The sequence below is a fragment of the Anopheles gambiae genome, chromosome X (genome assembly GCF_943734735.2).
Source record: "Anopheles gambiae chromosome X, idAnoGambNW_F1_1, whole genome shotgun sequence".
NCBI lineage: Eukaryota > Metazoa > Arthropoda > Insecta > Diptera > Culicidae > Anopheles > Anopheles gambiae.
The window spans coordinates 2,971,088-2,989,530 of record NC_064600.1 but is presented as its reverse complement, the minus strand read 5'-3'; the positions used below and the strand labels follow the sequence as shown (position 1 = coordinate 2,989,530).

The 18,443-nt window shown below is 48.6% G+C and overlaps 2 protein-coding genes across 6 annotated transcripts; one reads left to right on the top strand and one right to left on the bottom strand.

The window, feature by feature from the left end:
• Positions 1-1,242: 1,242 nt before the first annotated feature.
• LOC11175555 (uncharacterized) lies at positions 1,243-14,780 on the top strand. Of its 5 annotated transcripts, none has more exons than XM_061662564.1 (9): positions 1,243-1,677; positions 4,030-4,582; positions 5,900-6,387; positions 6,467-6,661; positions 6,746-6,843; positions 6,930-7,262; positions 9,994-10,308; positions 10,381-10,828; positions 10,902-14,780. In XM_061662564.1, the coding sequence occupies exons 3-9, from the start codon at positions 5,995-5,997 to the stop codon at positions 11,388-11,390; spliced, it is 2,271 nt and encodes a 756-aa protein (XP_061518548.1). In that variant the 5' UTR covers positions 1,243-1,677; positions 4,030-4,582; positions 5,900-5,994; the 3' UTR covers positions 11,391-14,780. The 5 variants fall into 5 exon arrangements, with proteins under 5 accessions (XP_061518548.1, XP_061518557.1, XP_061518576.1 ...); XM_061662573.1 differs by lacking the exon at positions 4,030-4,582 and adding an exon at positions 3,939-3,991; XM_061662592.1 differs by lacking the exon at positions 4,030-4,582.
• Positions 11,863-18,400, bottom strand: LOC133394076 (uncharacterized). The gene is made up of 2 exons (XM_061662617.1): positions 18,264-18,400; positions 11,863-16,135 (listed from the first exon to the last, which is right to left on the bottom strand). Exon 2 carries the CDS (start codon positions 16,123-16,125, stop codon positions 15,628-15,630), a length of 498 nt encoding a protein of 165 aa, XP_061518601.1. The 5' UTR covers positions 16,126-16,135; positions 18,264-18,400; the 3' UTR covers positions 11,863-15,627.
• Between the last annotated feature and the right edge of the window lie 43 nt (positions 18,401-18,443).

Genomic DNA, 18,443 nt, shown 5'->3' with positions numbered 1-18,443 from the left:
AACAGACGGATATAAAAATGTTTGCAATCAACAGCGTGTATCTAGCGACATTCGCGACGGTCTTAAACACATCAATCAAAGGAAAAGGTAATAGCATTAAATTACAATCAATAATACATCCACAGGTTTACGACAGCAATAAAGTCCCACAGTACAATAAACACTTTATTATGCTAAAATGCTCAAACATGCTGTACTATCTCCCCGGACAGTTTGACCAGGAAAGGAAAGGCTCTATGACTTAATGAGGCCAAGCTGTATGAGATATGAGCTTGAGGGCTCCACAAGGTAGCAACCAGTATAACAGAATGTGCTTCAATACTGTAACAATTTAACATTATAGAACTTATACATTGTGAATATATCTCTCTCTTCTCCTAGGTTGATATTACGTCCTATCGGACAACGCTGGTCACAAAGAAAGCAATGTTTTTGTTGTTTTGAGAAACTCTGGTACCTATTACACTCTGGCAGGGGTACACAAAAAAAGGTCAAATGGCACGTAATAGAAGCAACTGGATCGCCGCTTTGTAATGCTCTGCACTTCCGTGCACGCGGCTTCCCACACACGCTGCGCGACAGCCCTTTGCGAGGTTAGCCGAGTGGCAAAGTTCAGCGCATGGTACCGAAGCGCGGAGATTGTAGCGCCGCCTGTGCCGTTCGCTAGAATCCCTCGCCGGATTTAGAAGCACCCGAGCAGCAAACATCAGCAGAACAGCACAACAACAGTAACAGCAAACAAGCGACACGCAACCGACTGTACATCCGGTGGCGGAGTCTGCTGCCGCGGTAAATTGTTTCTAGGCACTATCATCCGGAAGCTCTTAATGGCGGCCCTTAAGCTTTGCGCAAAATGTTCAAATTTCCAACAACTTGAAATGTTGCACAATTTCAAAGGCATAAGCCATAAGTTCGAGTGCTGTCCACTTGGAGTAGATGGAGAAGCATAGACGCGGAAGCGTTTTCAAACTGGAGCAATGCAATGTCCCCATCCAACCCAACCCACTCTGCTGGCCAGCCGCTTTCAATGACTCTTTTGGTGGGAAATTCATGTGGGGCATGTCTCATCTTCTCCCTCTACTGCCCGACAGCGGTTAGAAGAGTCAGCCAGACGCTCCCTCCAAACGTCCGAAAGGGGACAAACAAACAAAAAAGCTGCCTCCCATAGCCGACGGTGGGCCACTGAGCCAGTGTCAGTCAGGCATCCAGTCTCCACAGGGCGGCCTCGCCCTCCCCTGGTCCGAGCAAAACAGAGAAAGCAAAACGATTCGTCCAAAAACTTTTCCACCAACCCCCTCCTACCCCCGAAAAACCTACGTGCGTGTGTGTGTGTGTGTGCGTACAGCGAGCGTTCGTGTGTGGCGCGCACGGTTCCACGATTTCCACGCAGCAGAGTGCCGTGCCAGTGCGATTCGTAGGTTCGCCGCACAAGCACGTGCTCGTGGGTGCGTGTGCTGCTCGGGCTCGGCTAAGGCTGTACGCGCGCGCGCGCGCGCTCGCACACACATCTATTTCACGAGATCTTCTCTATTCCACGAGCGTCACGTTCTCGGCGGTAGTTGGGCTGTTTTTTTTTGTTTTTGTGTGCAGATGCGCCCCCAAATGCTTCTGGAGGGGTGACGGTCCCCCTGGCATCTCATCTGGCGGGACAGCAAAGAGACAAATCGTGCAGTGCAGGTGAGTTTGGTGCAAAAAAGAGATGAGGAGGGAGATACGGGGGAAATGGAAAAAAGGCCGATTTTCCTTTTCACGCCCGTCGGACCCCAGCCAGTGTGTGTGTGTGTGTCTTTTTTCGGTTTGTGAATTCACCGTGGATGCCATTTGCGCGCTGCTGCACGCTTTGTTTTGTTTACGGTGAACGGTGCGCTGTTTGTGGGGGGTGAGAGGGTGTGCCGGCAGGGAGAAAAAAAGGGAGGTCAGGTGTGGTCAGGTGTGTGTATGTGTTGCTGGGCACTGGTGTTACGCTGCACGGTGAAATACGGGTTAATGTGTATGTGTGTTCGTTTGCGTGATCTCTGCGTGAGCCCGCTGGTTTTCCGTCAAAAGCGCGGTTCGGGGCACGGTATGGTCTAACGAACTGATTGCTTAAATGCGAAAAAAAACAGCAACAACGAAAAAGTGGAGATGATGAGCCTTCGCATCACATTCCATTTGCATGCAGCTAAAACGTTAGCGTGAGTGATTTTTTTTTGTGTGCGTCTGTGTGTTTGGTTGGACCTGAACAGTTGGGTGCAATTTTTGTGTTTTTTTTTTGGTGCTGACGTCGACCGATCGATGTTTGCGGGAAATGCTGTAAGTCCTAAACACTGGGAAGATTGGAGAGCCTGCAACCACAACTTCACGCTGCCGCTCGATCAAACGCCTCCCGGACGACTCAAAGCATCGATCAACTTATTCCTGGAAGATGTACTTCAAACATTTGCCTCGGTGTGTCTTAAGTCGAATATCTTGGATCTGATATTAAAGATATTGGTCCTATTGGCTAGGCAAATGAGAGAACGATTTCCTAACTCTGTCTCAATAGACATTCTTGGGATTCAATATGCAGCAAGTATGTTACCTTAGACATCGGATCGTATCCCTCTATATACTCAGTCTAATGTTTCTAGGACCTGCTTAGACGATGTCAAATTTCTTCCCAAAAACACGCTTGTGTTTATGTAATGTTTCATTTCTACATTAGATTAGGAACAGTGGAACCATCTTGTCCAGAACGATAAAATGATCGCTACCACTCCAAGTTCTACTGAATACACTTGATGGTTCTTCCTCTTAGTTGGTACAATAATCTCTGTCGGCCTAGGCCTACTTAAGCCCTTTGGTACGGCAGGGCTAATATTACCTTTTTACATCTTGAGAATGATTCATTGGGGTTTAAAACACTTGAAATCTTCATTTTGCTCTCCGCAGAGCAATCTGTAGAAATTAGACCGAGAATCTTTCTGGATGGTAATTGAGAGCGTCAAGCTGTGTGACCTACCAACATTTATGTCATGGGTTCTAGTGCCGTATGGTCTAAAACTCCCCAATAGCAGGACTAACTCCCCCGATGACAAGGAGTTCAGCAAATAAAATCACACAAGCCCATTAGTGCCTAAGAGCTACAACGAAGAATAATTGTTGCGCTAATCAAGGAACATGCTAAGATACTTGTTATTTTTGCTTGTCATAGGATGGACCAGTCTCGTGGTACAGTCGTCAACTTGAAAGATTTAACAACATGCCCGTCATGGGTTCACACCCCAAATGGAAACGTGTTACGTATTGGAGGACTGACTATGTTGCTATGGTAATCAAAAGTAACTAAAAGCCAAGCCCATTAGTGGTACGTGCAGGCCTTGACCGACAACGGTAGATGTGCCAAGGAAGAAGAAAAAGAAGAAGAAGAAGTAAAAGAAGGATCCATGTTCAGTACATTTTCTAAGAATTGTAATTCGTGTTATGCCCGCTGATACATTATAATTGATTTGTTCCGATTTCAACCGATTTCATTGGTGAGTTAAACAAAAATGTTGGTTGTGCCAATAGTGTCTCATGTTCGAGTTTCAAGCGGAACAATTCTAGCGATCCACAAGGTTTCAAATCCAATCCAATAAAAATGTAAACTTCAGCCTTGGTTTCTATTAAGAGACAACAGAGATAAATCAACTAGCAAATTACATCTTTCGAGACCGGAGGTTCCACAGGAAGAACGTTCACGAGTTGGTTCACATAAAAATCGAAATTCAATTTGTTTTACAAATGTAGCGATTGTGATTCGACAACTGTTTAGTTTTTAGCAGCATTCTGTGGGCTACGGCCTTCACCAACAGATTGAAAGGGATGTTATTTTACGTACAGCAATCATTAGGTGACATTAGCGTTGGCCAGGCGGGTTGTTCAACACACTTGGAATTGTGATGGAAAATAATGGATATAAAAATCTTTGCAATCAACAGCGTGTATCTAGCGACATTCGCGACGGTCTTAAACACATCAATCAAAGGAAAAGGTAATAGCATTAAATTACAATCAATAATACATCCACAGGTTTACGACAGCAATAAAGTCCCACAGTACAATAAACACTTTAGTTTTGCTAAAATGCTCAAACATGCTGTACTATCTCCCCGGACAGTTTGGCCAGGAAAGGAAAGGCTCTATGGCTTAAAGCTGAACGTCCGACGGTGTGTGTGTGTGTGTGTGTGTGTGTGTGTGTGTGTGTGTGTGTGTGTGTGTGTGTGTGTGTCTGTGTCCCTCGCTATAAACATAGCACTGCAATTGAAATACCTTAATAACGTACGCCGTCCATCGGTATGGGGGAGTGACGAAAAAAAAAAGAAAGGTGTCAACGTGAAGTGCAAACGAAAGCAGAACTAGAAATCTGGCACCTGCAGACGAAAGGCTGTGCCCGGCCTGTTGCGCGGACTACACCGTGATCCGTCCTGCTCCTTTCTGTTGTGTGACGAGCTTGTGCCTAACGGCCGCAGGCCGAGAGACTTCCAGTAGAAAGTGCCAATTGTTTGGCGTGTGTTTGCGTGTGGAATAAAGTGGACAATGCATTAAAAAAAGGAGGACAGACCGACGAAAGCTGCTGAGCTGGGTACACTAATGTTATTTTGGTTGGGAACAAGATGGCTCCACGCCGCCACGGTGGTTTGATTTGTGTTGTTTGTTGTGCTGTCGGCCTAGGTGAAGATCGTTCTAGGTTGTCAACTGCTGTGTGCTGAAACACATGAAGCACAACAAAAAAAGGTTGCTGGATTGAATTGTCGCAATGTCTTCTCTGCTGGTACACCTCGATGTAACACACGCAGCGCTAACTACGCCTCAGTGTGTACGCCAGGGTGAATGAACGACGGCGCAAGCGGGTTTTTTTTAGTTGTTGTAGTTGCTCGCACAGAAGCATGCTGATGACTGGCAGAGCTAATCTAGATAAGATCACGGGCACGTACACGCGGTGGCATAACTAAAGACCAAAAGACATTAAGCCGTCTGCTGCCGGGTGCTTCTGGAGGACGCTATTCCACGTGGACAGGTGCCAACGCAAACCCGCGGCTCGTGTGATGACGAAAACCATTGTTGCAATGTAACTTATGTGCGTGTGTGATATCATGTGATATTATGTTTCCCGCTCCCTTCGCAATGTCCAACTCCCAGGCAACACTTTCCCTCTCGGGCGATCGGGGAAGTATCGCCATTCTACGGCGGCGGCATCACGTCACGTCATGCCGCCAAAATGCCTCCTCAATAAAGCTGAAAGTGAAACTCCCTGCGGCCGGGAGGGTGTAAAATAATCAAATCAAAGCCCCCCTTTCCCCACACGCAAAGTAGACCACGAGAAGTAGACGCGGAAAGAGCCGGGGGAGGGTTGAGAAAAGCGATTCCATTTTCGGACATTTTTTCGGAAAGCGCCCCAAAAATTACCTATTAGATGGCCTCCGGAACGGGGAGCGGAGGGAGTCCGGGAGTCGCTGGTCGTTGCATAAACATACTCTTGCACGCCAACCCCGGATGGCGCCGGGTAGGGCAGTGGTAGGAGTGGTGAATAACGGCATCGAAGCAAAACCAATTAAATTGCTCGCGCCGTGCATACACACATCGTGCATATAAAACATAGCGGACCCGAGTGAGAGAAAGAGAGAGAGAGAGAATTTGCTTTTTAAGCGGTTAGGTTAGGCGAAACTAACGATGAAATAATGAACAATTTAGTAATGCCTCACTATTTCCTTAATCGCCGTCGGTCGGAAGGTTTTTTTTTTGTTTTGCTCAAATTCGTTCGTTGGTTGTTTGTAGCAAATTGACTGTTTTCCTGAACTTTGAGATGCCGTTTAGGCTCCCAATACTGCTTGGAATGTCTGGCGATGGGTCACGTACGTCTCCCTAACATTGTGCCGATCGCGACATTGCTTTTTTCCAGGTGCTGATACGGACAATTGACAAATTTGCCCAGCACAGCAATATACAACTACCAACCACTACCATCACCACCACACGCCGCCAATCTCCGACGGTATGAACATGAGGAAGTTCATGACGACTACCAAAACGCCAGCAGCGGTAGCAACAGTTGCGGGTTCGTCGCCATCACCACCGGCAGCGTTCGTCTGCGAGACCATGCCGCTGCAGGGAGCCGTCCGCAATGGCAGTCCAGCGTCCAGCGAGCGCACCGAGGACCCCGCCACATCTGGACCACCTCCAACTCCTACGCCAACTTCAACCGCCACTGGCCAGCCGGGTGCGCCGGTGGACGAAACGCTGGTCACCACACAAGGCGCGGCAAACGCGAAAGGTTCCTCCTCGCTCGGCCGTGGCGCCCCGTCGACGGTGGGCGACACAGCGTCCACCTCCACATCCTCCTCGACCGGGGTGGTGAAGATGTGCGGCTATTTGAAGAAGAAAAGAAACGTGAGTAGTACGCGCGGTTGTCGCGAATGCCCGAAACAGGCCAACTTACATCCCCAATCTGTACGCTTGCGGTTGCTAGAAAATGGGCGGCTGGCGCAAGCTGTTCTTCATACTGCAGAACCAGCTGCTGCTGTCGTACTCGTCCCGGGACGACTACGAGAAGAAGCTCGCCCCGTTCAAGGACATCATCAACCTGGTGCCGGGCACGATCATCATCCCAACCACTGGGCCGCGCTTCACCATCGAAACGAACTCGAAGCTAATGTACACATTCGTAAGTAGCCTGGAGGTGTTAGCAGTGTGCTAGTGTAGTAGATCTGCTGAGTGGCCCCGTGCTGTGTCTGAACCCCCTTTTCAGCGCTGCGACGATCACCGGAGCTGCTCCGAATGGATAATGGCCCTGCTGGACAGCCTCACCGTGGCAAACGGCGGCCACGGTACGGACCGTAACTTCAGGTAAGCGAGAGCCCCTCCAAAAACCATTGCCACAGAGACCTGCAAACACCTGCTTTCCCTTTTTTTTTTGTGCTGCATATTCGCAGCTTACATAATGGTTTCCACCGGTCCACGCTGCCGATGACGTCCTACTCATTGCCGGCCCTAAGCTGCCAGCCATTCGCCGGGCCGGTTGGCCGGCTGGGCGGACCGACGCTGGCGCTCAAGAAGCGGGCCCCTGAGCCACCGATGGTGCGGTCTGGGCCACCGAAGCCACCGCGCAGCTTCCCGGAGCCGGAGCTGCACGAATCGAACGACGAAGATGATCTCAACAACAACCACGTGCTGGGCGGGAGCCTCACCGGACTGGACGGCCCGTCCAAGTCAAGAGCGGCCAGTGCGCAGATAGCCAGCAGAGGTGGAGATGAGGGCGATAGTGGGTAAGAAACAGCTGCGTATATGTGTGCGCCTTCCATTACTTTACAGGACCCGCAATGCCAGAGACTTCTTCAGAGGATCATTCAGGAATTTCAGAATTCATTGCTGGATGATCGAATTCCAGATTAATGAAGTCCTATATTACTGTGCCGAATGGTACTTAATGTCATAGACCCTGCGCACAAGAACTCGTCGAAACATTGCGAGGGGAGTTTGTGTGACTAAAAATAATGGAACAGCTCGAAAGCCTCTCGTACGAGCAGTGACCTACTTCAGGTTCAGGCGCCGTATCGTGTAGCGTGCTATGTTTTTGCTTCTGCTCCCTGTCGATGCGGACAAACTACGTCTCGCTATCGGCAACACCACCCCGATTCCAGCGGCATCAATCCAGGAAGCAACGATTCCGACAGCTCCACGGTTTGCCATGTTTCGTGTTTCTTCAGTAAACAATCTGCCCGACAAAACATAAACATAAACCGTGATGGAGATGCTCTTTTATAAATAGAAAAACGCAGCACAGGCTGCAAACCCCTCTGGAAGGAGCTGGTTGCACACGGGAGGAACCGCGCGACATATGCCCTTTTGAAAACACACACACAGCCACACCACTTCTGTTTTGTTTCTTTGCGCGTGTTTACAGTGCTTCCCCCTTTTTAGCGCCTTTTTGTAAATTCTCCCGCTCTCTGCCCCTAAGTGCGTCCTCTAACTCCATCCAAATTGCCATCCAAAGTCTAGCAAAGCGCGCAGAGCCTTCGGGCGGACGGGGTTTGGATCTTTACACCCAGAGCCCGGGACGTGTCGCATGCGGCACTTCTTCAAGGGCATCTCCCCGCCCCTCTCCATGACTATGAAAAGGTTCAGTTTGATGACCGACGAGTGCATCGGAGCACACAGAGAGCCTGAGCAGCGTCGGGGGGAAAAAGCAAACAGACCGTGACGAGGCATTAAAAGCCAACGAATGCGTTTTTTTTTTTTTATAATCGATCGATACAGACACACGAGATATTGTGCAGACGACGCGTAAAGTTGCCCCAATGTCTGGGGCTGGGGTCGAGATTAGACGCCCGCTTGCATCACCTCGTTACACGGCGCGAGCATCGCGCTGTTGGGCTGCGGCGTTACTCAACCCAAAGCCAATCACTCAATCAGAACCTAACGGCTACGAAACTGCGGACCAGCTGACCTTGGCGCAATAGTGGCTCTTACACAAATAAAAAAAACTGGCGGAAGTCGACGAAACGACTGCTGCTGCGGTTTCGTTACTTCTATACCGCCTTGCTAATGATGCACACACATTCTAATCGTTTCGTTAACTCGTTCGGCTAACGATTTCCATAAATCGGGCCCCGGCGATTTTCCCCGCCGCTTCCGGTTGCATAAACTCGCCTTAGCCACTTCACATCGCAAGATAGTCGAAACGACCAGACACAAGGGAGGCGAACATTATCTTTTAACCGTTCCAGTCCATCCAGACACTTAGGAAATCCCTAGATGCGCCACTCGACATCCGTGCACGCCGTCTTTCTCTCTCTCTCTCTCTCTCTCTCTCTCTCTCTCTCTTTCTCTCTCTCTCTCTCTCTCGAGTACTTTGGTTTCTTCCCGCCTCAAAGAAAGTCGTGCGAGACTGTTGTGCAGCTACAGTGGTAGAAATTGCTCTAGGTGTACCTCCTTTTTTTGAGAAATGTACAACATCCGTTGTCTAATAGTCGGCTTTTGATGGTTTATCATCCGTGTAAAACACCTATTAGACAGCATTTAGTTTGTGTTAAGGAGAAATTGGACGCTATTAATCATAAATTAACAGTTAAATAGTTTCAAAATGCAATTCAAATATTTTACAAAATTTTCATTGCCAATTATCGTAACGTACGGTTTTACTTTTACAGGACGAACCTAAGCGTCCGTGCCGCGAAGCTTCCCATCCATCCATCGTTAACGAGTATAGTGCAAATCTTAAGACAATTACTGCCACCGCCATCCGTTGCTGACGCTTTTTTACTGGCCAAATAAAACCTTCCGTTCCAGCAACAACAACAACAAAGCAGCAACACGTATCGTTTTCGTACCTTTTCAAACAAATTCCTCCAAATGCTTCGAAATGTGTTTTTTTTTTAAGTGGAGAGATTAATACATGGACATAGTTTAAGTCTAATAGTTAGCTCTGTTTACGGGCGATTTCGATTATAATTAACTGACTTTTCCTACAAAACACTGAATTTACTTGATTCGGGGAACACTTTTTTTAATTCCCCTTGCAATTGATTCCATGCAATCTTATTGTTTTGTCGCGTCTACTTCCACACATATGATTCGAGGTAAACAGATACATAATTAAAGCAAATGTTGGGCTGTTTAGTTTTGGCCCCAACTTATTGAACAATTTGATGTTGAAGGCAACGGATATTGTAAGTGGCTCAAAAAAAAAGGTCACCCCCATTGCAAGCGCCATCACTGTAGGCTGGAGTCTGACAATCCTGAACGCTCTCGTCGTCTACTGTTTCGATCTATGACTTAAAAATGCATGCAGCAAACGCAACCTTACACCCCTCTCGCTGTTTACTTCCGGAGCGAGCTGGAGGGCAACCGGCAGGGCCATGTTGGGGAATAGAACAAATAAAAGAAGAGCGTGGGGTGGGCATGCTATATTTATCCATCCCTCACAATCTGTTGTCTCTCCGTGTTGTTCTCGCTCGTTGATCAAACACACGGCGCGTCCCATGCATCCCCCGCCAGCCGGTCGGGGTCTGCTGCCGGCGAATCGAGCGCTCCCGCCGCCGAGACGAAGGGTGCCGATCGCTTCGAGGGTGTCGATGAGGAGGGCGTTGTGGCACCGGCCGCCCCCAGACGACCCCGGCCCGAAGGGAGGGAGGAAGGGCTGGAACGTGTCGCTCGGCCGAGGCAGCAGATCTTTCGACTGCACCAGGACGTTTGGAGCCAAGCTCACCGCCAGTCGATGGACGTGTGTCGCATCAACAGCATGTTCAGCGAGCGGCAGCCGGCACTGACCCTGGACGGTACGGCCAGTAGTGCCAGCTCGGCTGGAGTAAGGTAAGGTCCCGCGTACCGTATTGGGGTAGAGTGGGGTGTAAAAAAGAAACCACTTGGACCGGCTATTTGCAGCTTCCCCCCAGCCGTCGCCTGCGAGGCGCATCTGTACGAGGATGTCGGTGGGCCGTGCCCGGCGCTGGAGCCGGAACCCATCTATGCCGTGGTGGACGTGCGGGCGAAGCGATCCCGGCGGCTTGCCCGCACTCTGCACCCGACGACCGCCACGCCGGCCGGAAGCGAACGTACCGACGGTGGCGGTGGCGGCACTCGGAAGGTGTCCGTCTCGCTGCCCCAGATATCGGACGGCGTCGAGCTGGCCACCGGCACCGAGCGGCGACCGGTGACGGCCCGCAGCTGCAGCAACTACGACGACTACGAGGACGTCAACTATCTGTTCGTCTCGGGCCATCAGCGGCGGCCGGCGGCCGGCACCGAGACGGACAGCGTGGGAACGGACGGGTCGCGGGAGCAGCTGGCCGCGCGCCCCGAATCCTACGGCGAGGAGCACATCTACGAGCCGGTAAGTGACAACGCACCCCCGAAAAGAGAGGGAAATAACTGAGCGGCTCCTGTTCCTTACACGTTCGCCACAGATACTAGTCGCCGAACGGATACCGACCGTCCCGACGAGCGGATCCTCCTCGTCCCTGCCTGCCCCTGCCACCGACCAGCAGCAGCACCATCACCGCAGCCTCTGGCGGCACCTGAAGCGCATGCATCTGCAAGGCTCCTGGCGCCGGCTGACGCACCGACACGCCTCCGGCAGCCCCAAGCCGGACCTGGGCGGCCGCTCGACGACCGCGACCGCACTGGAGGGGCTGGGCCGCCGGCTCGACAGCCACCGGCGGTCGATCAAGAAGCGCATCAAGAATCTGTGCGAACGCATCGATCCCGTCGGCACGAGCGCGTCCGCGACCAGCCATCGCCAGCCGGAGGGAGGCGACGAAGCCGACGCCACCTCCGCCGCCGCCACTGAGCAAATCGCCGAATCGTCCAGCGGGGTCGGGTCGAGGAAGTCCGTATCGCTGGACAGCTTTCTGCTAGCGACCGGCCAACAGCAAGCGTCCGTGCCCAGGTGTTAGCGCACTCGGAGGATGTCACGTGGCGCCACGGCATTGACGCCAAACGTCTCCGCACGGCTCGTCGCGGGCCACAGGCAGCTGTATTTTAACGCAAAGCGAGATGGGGTGCGGGGTGCGGCAAGGAGGAGAGCATCTTAGGAGGTTAGGATTTTAACTTAGGATGAGCCTTTACGGCTACGCGCTCGTCTGCAACGAGACAAGCGAAACACATTGTGCTATTTTAGTGTTTTTTTTTTAACAACTGACAACAAAACTCTCTATAAAAAAAGAACAGTGTGTACTTCTTCTTTCCGTGCCTTTCTGGCTTTTCTTAATAGTGATGGGAAAAATGAAGTCTTTGTCGGAATCGATTGCAGCATCGGAATCGGCTGCGTCATTAATTCCGAGTACGGAGGTCCGATTACGAGCTCCCACCACTATTTCTTAACTCGTGCAACACCATTTGCTTTGTTTTTGTCTCTCTCTGTGTGTTTTTTTCCTCTTTTTTCGCTTTATTGCTTTTCTTGTTCAGTTTACAACCTTCTTCCACTTAAGATTCTTCCATCTTGTTTTTCCTCTCCTCTTGTATATATATCTATACACAGCTTCCTTCTGCTAGCACACGTCCGTGTGTGGGTGTTTGTGATTCTTTTGCTTCTGTTTCTGTTGCTTGAGTGTACTTTACGGTCACGTGTCCTTTTCTTGCCTTTTTCTAGTTTGATTTTATCAATAATGTTCATTTGCCTATACCATACACACACACGCGCGCGCGCGCGCACACACACACACACGCACCCTAAACCAAGCGCGGGTGGTGTGCGGCGGGGGTGTGCGAGGAACAGATAAAAATTAAATTAAAAATAAAACAACAGTCGCCCCCTTCTTCTTCCGCTTCTTCTTTTGCTCGCCGAACGTGCGAGCGAGGTGGCTGGAAGCCGGTAAAAAGGCATACGAGACGCAGTGGCCCTGGGATCCTCTCTTCGTGCTCCGCATGCTCCTAACGCTCTATAAATTGTCATTATGCATAATAATACCTTTCTTCGTTTATTTATATATTTACACAACACCTGTTACTGCTTTCTTTGCCTGCTAGTAACCCCCCCTGTCTCCTCTTCTCTTCTCTCCCCATCCCCCTAAACCTTTCCTGTTTGTGTGCCGCCTTTGGGGGGTTTGGAGCCTGCGCGCCCCGTGATACCGTTGAAGAGAGGTTTCTTGTATCATTTTTAAATAAAAAATAATAATAATAAACCACAAACGCAAAACGTCTAAAGAAGCAAACATTATCACGCGCACAGAGTGAAGTCGTTTTATCGCTCACTTCCATCTGCTTTCGTTTTTTTGTTTTTTGTTTTTTGATAACCCTCAAAAACACCGTTTGCCTTTTTAAAATCGCTTGCGCCGTTATTTTTTTTAACCGTTTCTTATAATTATATTTGTTTGTTAAGTAAAGCAGGCTGCTAATGTGTGATTCTATTTGTTAAGTATTGTGTACCTCCTGTTTTGTGTGAGCGAGTGTGAAAACCCACCCAAAACAACCCACCACCACCCACGAAAGGCCACCACCACCACTACCCCCACCCAAGACGCATTTCATATGCCGGACCGTGCATAAACAACGTTTTGATCAGAAGTAACAAAACAAAACCGTACACGATTCACTATCGATAATGCCGGAATGTTACACACTGGAAGAGAAAGAAAGAAGATGAAAAGGAGAAGAAAGAAGAAAAAAAACAACAACTGACAAACAGATCCCGGCGGCACGACACATTGCAGGCCGCGCTACGGTCCGCAACGTGTCTGGTGTGCCAGAGAGCCTTCCCCCACGGTAATCCCCATACGTGTGCGTACATTAAGTAAAGGTAAGTATGTGTGCGCATTCCTGTTGTGCCTTTGTCCCTTTGTTGTTGTGAACAGTGCAAAAAAAAACAACAACAACAGCATCGAAGACAGATCCGCAGCGTAAGGATGGTACAATTAAGAAAAAGACAAACATCCCAAAACACCATCTTAGACCAAAATCAAAACAAAACGTACGTGCCATGGTGCAAACAAATAAGTGTGCTGATCATTGGTGGTGTGCACAAAAAAAAAAGCAACAGTCCAGAGGTTTAGCAAATTGATGCAATAAATAAATAGCCGCATTGCGTGTATCAAATACGCAAACAATCGTTGAGGGAGAGAGAGAGATATAGAGTAAGCGCAAACGAAACCCCATCGACTTTGCTAGACAATCGTTAGACAATCCAGCTTAGTGTTTTACACGGGTTTTCAGGAGTTTTCATGGCTGTGGGACACTTTATTGAATCCTTCTTACGTGAAATGAACTGAATGTAATGGGAATTGGACTCCATAGCACCCTTGTTGCACAAATCCAGTTGGAAGGAATTTCCAAGGAGCTCGTCCATCAAGGGTGCCATAAATTCCAATGTCCGTCATTTGAAGTTCACTTGCCATTGGAAAAAGTCAAGGAAATGTCTCGCAACTGTGAGAACCCCTGGAAACCCCTGTATGCAAACATCCTAACGGTGTGCTAAACGTGTCCTTTACTTAATAAAAAAGCTGCGTGCTGTTTTTTTCCGTAGTGTCGCTAGACAGGTGCTCATCATGCGAGACGAAGGGAATGGGGACGAGAGATCGGGGCTGTGGTTGTGGGGGGGGGGGGGGGGGGGGTGTTAGGTAGTAGTAGGTAGTTGTATAAAACAGAAACGAAACTACACTAAACCTACAGCAACGGGGTGTGTGTTTTTTTTTGTACGGTTCTCGCCTCACGCAACCTTAACCACGCGCCTTTTGCTTGCGTTTCTACCTTCCGTTGAATTGTTTGTCCTTTTGCTTGCGCCCTACTAGACACAGTACACCTACATTAGTTATTGACATTCGTTTTTGCCACCTGCCACCTGTTTTGCTTCGTTTAGCGGGCCGTTTGTGTATAGTTTCCTTTTTACGGTCCTTTTTCGCTTCACTCCCGTTAGAATTTGGTCAGACTTTTCGGATAACGTTTTAAGTTTGTTTTTTTTGTTGTTGTTGAGTGTATAGTGTATATATTAATATGTGTGCGCAATGTAACTATTTTTATCTAGAATTTGCTATGCGTTTGTGTGTGTGTGTTTGCATTGTTTTATCTAATGACTTCCGATTGGCTAAATAGTCCCCGTCGTCTCCTTCCACTCCACTGCGGGCGCACATCCATATTTGTTCCTATCTACATAAAATGGCTACCACACAACCGGCCGGGTTTGACAAACGTGCCTTGCACGCTTTCCCTTTGTGCATCCCCCATTCCCCCAGTTACACACATGCGCGGCCACAAAAGTACGTGGAGTGGCAGTCTCACATTATTAAAGCAAGTGTACCGAATGTCGCGCACCGTGTCAGAGCGCGAGTAAAAACAAAACGAAAAAAAAAAAACGTGTATTCTTCGCTCCCTTTCGAGCTCCATCCTCCGCCCCCTCATCGTTAGGAGGCGTTACATTTTTCCCCAGATTCACAAACAAAAAGTGGTTCTAATGCCCCCCCCTCCTCCCCTCATTTCCCCCATTCGCTACTTCCGTGTCGGAAACAGCTTTGCGGAAGACTACAGACACACAAACGCAACTAAAAGCGGCTCTTTCTACTCTTTCCCTCTTTGTTTTTGTCGCTCCGCTTACCGTTTCAACCAGCAAACTTAACCCCGCTCTTCCTCAAGCTCGGGAGAAAGCAAAACCATAACCTAACATATATCAGAGTCAATAAATATTGGTCAAAGATTCCTGCAGCCGTTTGGTGTCGGAGGGACGCTCTCGCGCGCAGCTTCCGGGTGTCTAGAGACAACCCGGCTGCCCACGCTAAGCTGCCCCTTTTCGAGTGTATTCCCCTTCCCCTTTCCCCCTATTTCGCATACGGTACCGCGTGCGAGTGTTGATGTGTTGTGTGTGTGTGTGTTGTGTTTATGGGTGTGTAAAAAGCCTTAAGTTAAGTTAGCCCTAAGAACTGTAGACTTTAAAAACCTAAGTAACGGAAGTACTATGTCAAATGGGTGTCCGTCGGTGGGAACCGTCGTACGCCTGTGCTGTTGCTGCTGCTGTCCCCTTGCCGTGATGATGTGGACCACCATCGTCGTCGCTGGTGCCGGCGTCTTCGCTGGCCGGGCCGCGGCATGTCGTCGTCCAGTTGCTGAGCGTTAACGTTCCCGCCCGTCCGCGCGCTGTCGGTGTCCTTGCTGCAGCTGTTGACGTTGCTGTTGTTGCTACTGCTGCTGCTGCTGCTGCTGCCACTGCTATTGCTGCTTCTTCGACTTGGCAAACCGCTTCCCGAAAGAAAACAGCTTCCGGGGGCGCTTCTTAACGTCCTCGTCGAACAGGGACGAGTCCGTCGAGCCGGCATCGTCGAGCTGGGGCAGGGTGCCGCCGGCGCCGAGGCCGATGCCGCCGCCGCCGCCTCCACCGCCGGCAGCGACTGGGTCTCCGAGGGCCACCGGCGCAGGCTTCTGGCTGCCGCCTCCGTTTCGCCGAGCAGGCTGGTATAGATCCGGCCCGTGCTGTTGATGCTGCTGCTGCTGTTGCTGTGGAACTTTACCGTCGACGAACCGCTGCTGGAGCTGGTGCTGCACATGCTGCTGGTGGTAGGGGCCGGCACTGCCAGCGACAACAACGAGGCCGCCGCCGCCGGCGCCCGGAGCGAACGACGCGGGCGTCGAGACTGTTGAAGCTGACGGTGGAATAGGTACCGTTGGGGATTCCAGGGCGACCAGGTCCGTGCTATCAGCTCGGGCCATTTGAAAGAGGCTGCGTCGTGGAAAAGGAAAAGTGAGTGAAGAGAATCAATTAATTAGAATCGGTGAGCATGATAACGCTTTTTTTAAACATATTTATAGAAATTATTCATACAATGAGTAACATAGCTGTGGTAGCACGTTTGACAATATCTAAAAAAGAAAAGAGCCTTAAGGGAGCCTCTACAACTATTTTACTCACTGTACGCAAGCATGTCAATCCTAAAGTTCTGTTTCTAAAGCTGTTTTTACATTTTTTTTTTTTCATCTAAACATATGTCCATTTTGCTCCATTCAAAGGACCACCACATTTACAAAATCAAAGTGAGGTTAATATGCCTAATGATATAAAAACGAAGCAACCAAATGTAGCAGTGGACATCGGTAGAGCATGTGTGTTTGACTGCTTCCCATACGTTTGAATGTTTTCTGCAGTGCTGCAATGTCATACAAACATCAAAATCCAAGTCAGCGTCACGGACTCAATTGTGATAATCAGAGGTGTTGGTGTGTCCTATACATGATTGGTAACATTTTAGCAACCAACACGTGGTCAGTCCCTTTGTCGTGACATTTTTTTTTACTGTGATCAGGTTTGCAAAATTTCACTGACATAATCATTCCAACAAATTCCGACTGAAACAAAATAATGTCAGCGTCACGAGCTCTACTGTGATGATCAGAGGTGAGACTCAAACAGTTCTTGCGACCATCACATGATTGGTGACATTTTGTGCAACCAACTGGTTGGTCAGTCACTTGGTCGCGACATTTTCTGTCGGTGATCATCACGATAGTCATGTGGTGCTTGCCAGACCAGGTGAGTGACCAAGAGTTGAGTGCTAAACATAATGCCATCAAGCATGTGTTTGATCCATCAACTATTTGAGCTTCACCTTTGATCATCGCAGTTGTGTACGTGAGCTGACATGAACTTCGTCAGTGTTGGTGACTGAAACAGCGACATTTGGCAGGCAAAAAAATTATTATGCTTACGACGGCACTAAGCTCAGCTTGTCAGTCAGAGTATCGGGTTTGACTTAAGCACTCGCACGTCGTGTTCGGTATGTCATGACGCACATTCATTGAGTATCAGCAATGAACATCAAGCTACCACGGATATGTTCATTGTTACGGGTGGTGATTGTCACGTGATTCTCATGACATTTTGTAACACTGGTTTTCTGTAATTTATTTTCGTTTGAATTTTAACTGAATTCTAAACAGATGTAAAATTGCTGACGTTGGTTTTATGTTATGAAGAAGTTGTGCTATAGCAAACATATTTACAAATTTATGCCTCATAACTTGATTCATTTTCGTCGTTCAGATTCTCTGATAAATGCTTTAATATTAAATCAGAAACATGAAGAGGTAGTCCTTTTTTGTCCTCTCATTGTTAATAAATATTGAGCAGTGTCTAAACCGTTATTAAAAAGAGATAATACAATTTGTGACAATTATTCAAAATGCCGACAAGATTGCAACCAACCATGGGAAACTGTCAATAAATAATACACATAATCTTTTTTTTTTTTGGAAAAAATTAGAAAGGGCTGGCTCTATTGTACGCATTACTCAAACCTAGTCTATCTATAACAGCAAGAACGAAACAATAAAATATTAGCTGAAAGCAACAAAACAGCAAAACATCAAAAGCGACATTTACACGGGAAATGAACGAATCTGGAAACCCAAAAACAACAACGGAACTCTGCTCTGTCCAAAGGAGTTCTAGGGTGGGGAGTTTGAGGATTGTGTGTGTGTGTCTGCATTTTGCGATCCTAATTTGCTCTCGATCTTTGTACAGCGAATGGCCAGAACATCACACGTGTTTCACATTGAAACGGTCAAAAGTAAAACAACGAAAGCGATAATAAAGTTAAACTCTAGCGCATGACGGAAGTACAGCGAAGGAACAGGACCGCAACGCTTTCGCAGTGAGCTATGGGACGGAATGTATGGAATGATAGGCAACGCAAGCAGTTAGAGCCGTTCGACGTTCGAAAACAGCTAGCAAAAGGAAGGAAAATTAAAATTTACAAACACACACACACACACACAAAACAAAACATTTGAAAACGGAACGAGTAAAAACGAATTATGCTTATGGATATGGGGTGTGTAGTAAAGAAACTCACGCCACATTTGCCTGCTTGGTTTGGGGGGTTGGGCGGTAAGAACAACAATTCTAACTATTCTGCAAAGTCGCCCCCGAACCTCTAACACCCCTCTAACGCGGTGAGAGAGGGGCGGGGAGAGTTGAAGAGGAGCGGTGTTTTCGAGTTTTACGGCTTTTTTTTTCGCTTCTTAATGAGCAA

Coding starts and splice junctions, on each gene's coding strand:
- LOC11175555 (XM_061662592.1), top strand. CDS start 5,995: ATGAACATGAGGAAGTTCATGACGACTACCAAAACGCCAGCAGCGGTA. Junction 7,263..9,993: donor GGAGATGAGGGCGATAGTGG/GTAAGAAACAGC, acceptor ATCCCCCGCCAG/CCGGTCGGGGTCTGCTGCCG. Junction 10,309..10,380: donor GCCAGCTCGGCTGGAGTAAG/GTAAGGTCCCGC, acceptor GGCTATTTGCAG/CTTCCCCCCAGCCGTCGCCT.
- LOC133394076 (XM_061662617.1), bottom strand. CDS start 16,125: ATGGCCCGAGCTGATAGCACGGACCTGGTCGCCCTGGAATCCCCAACG.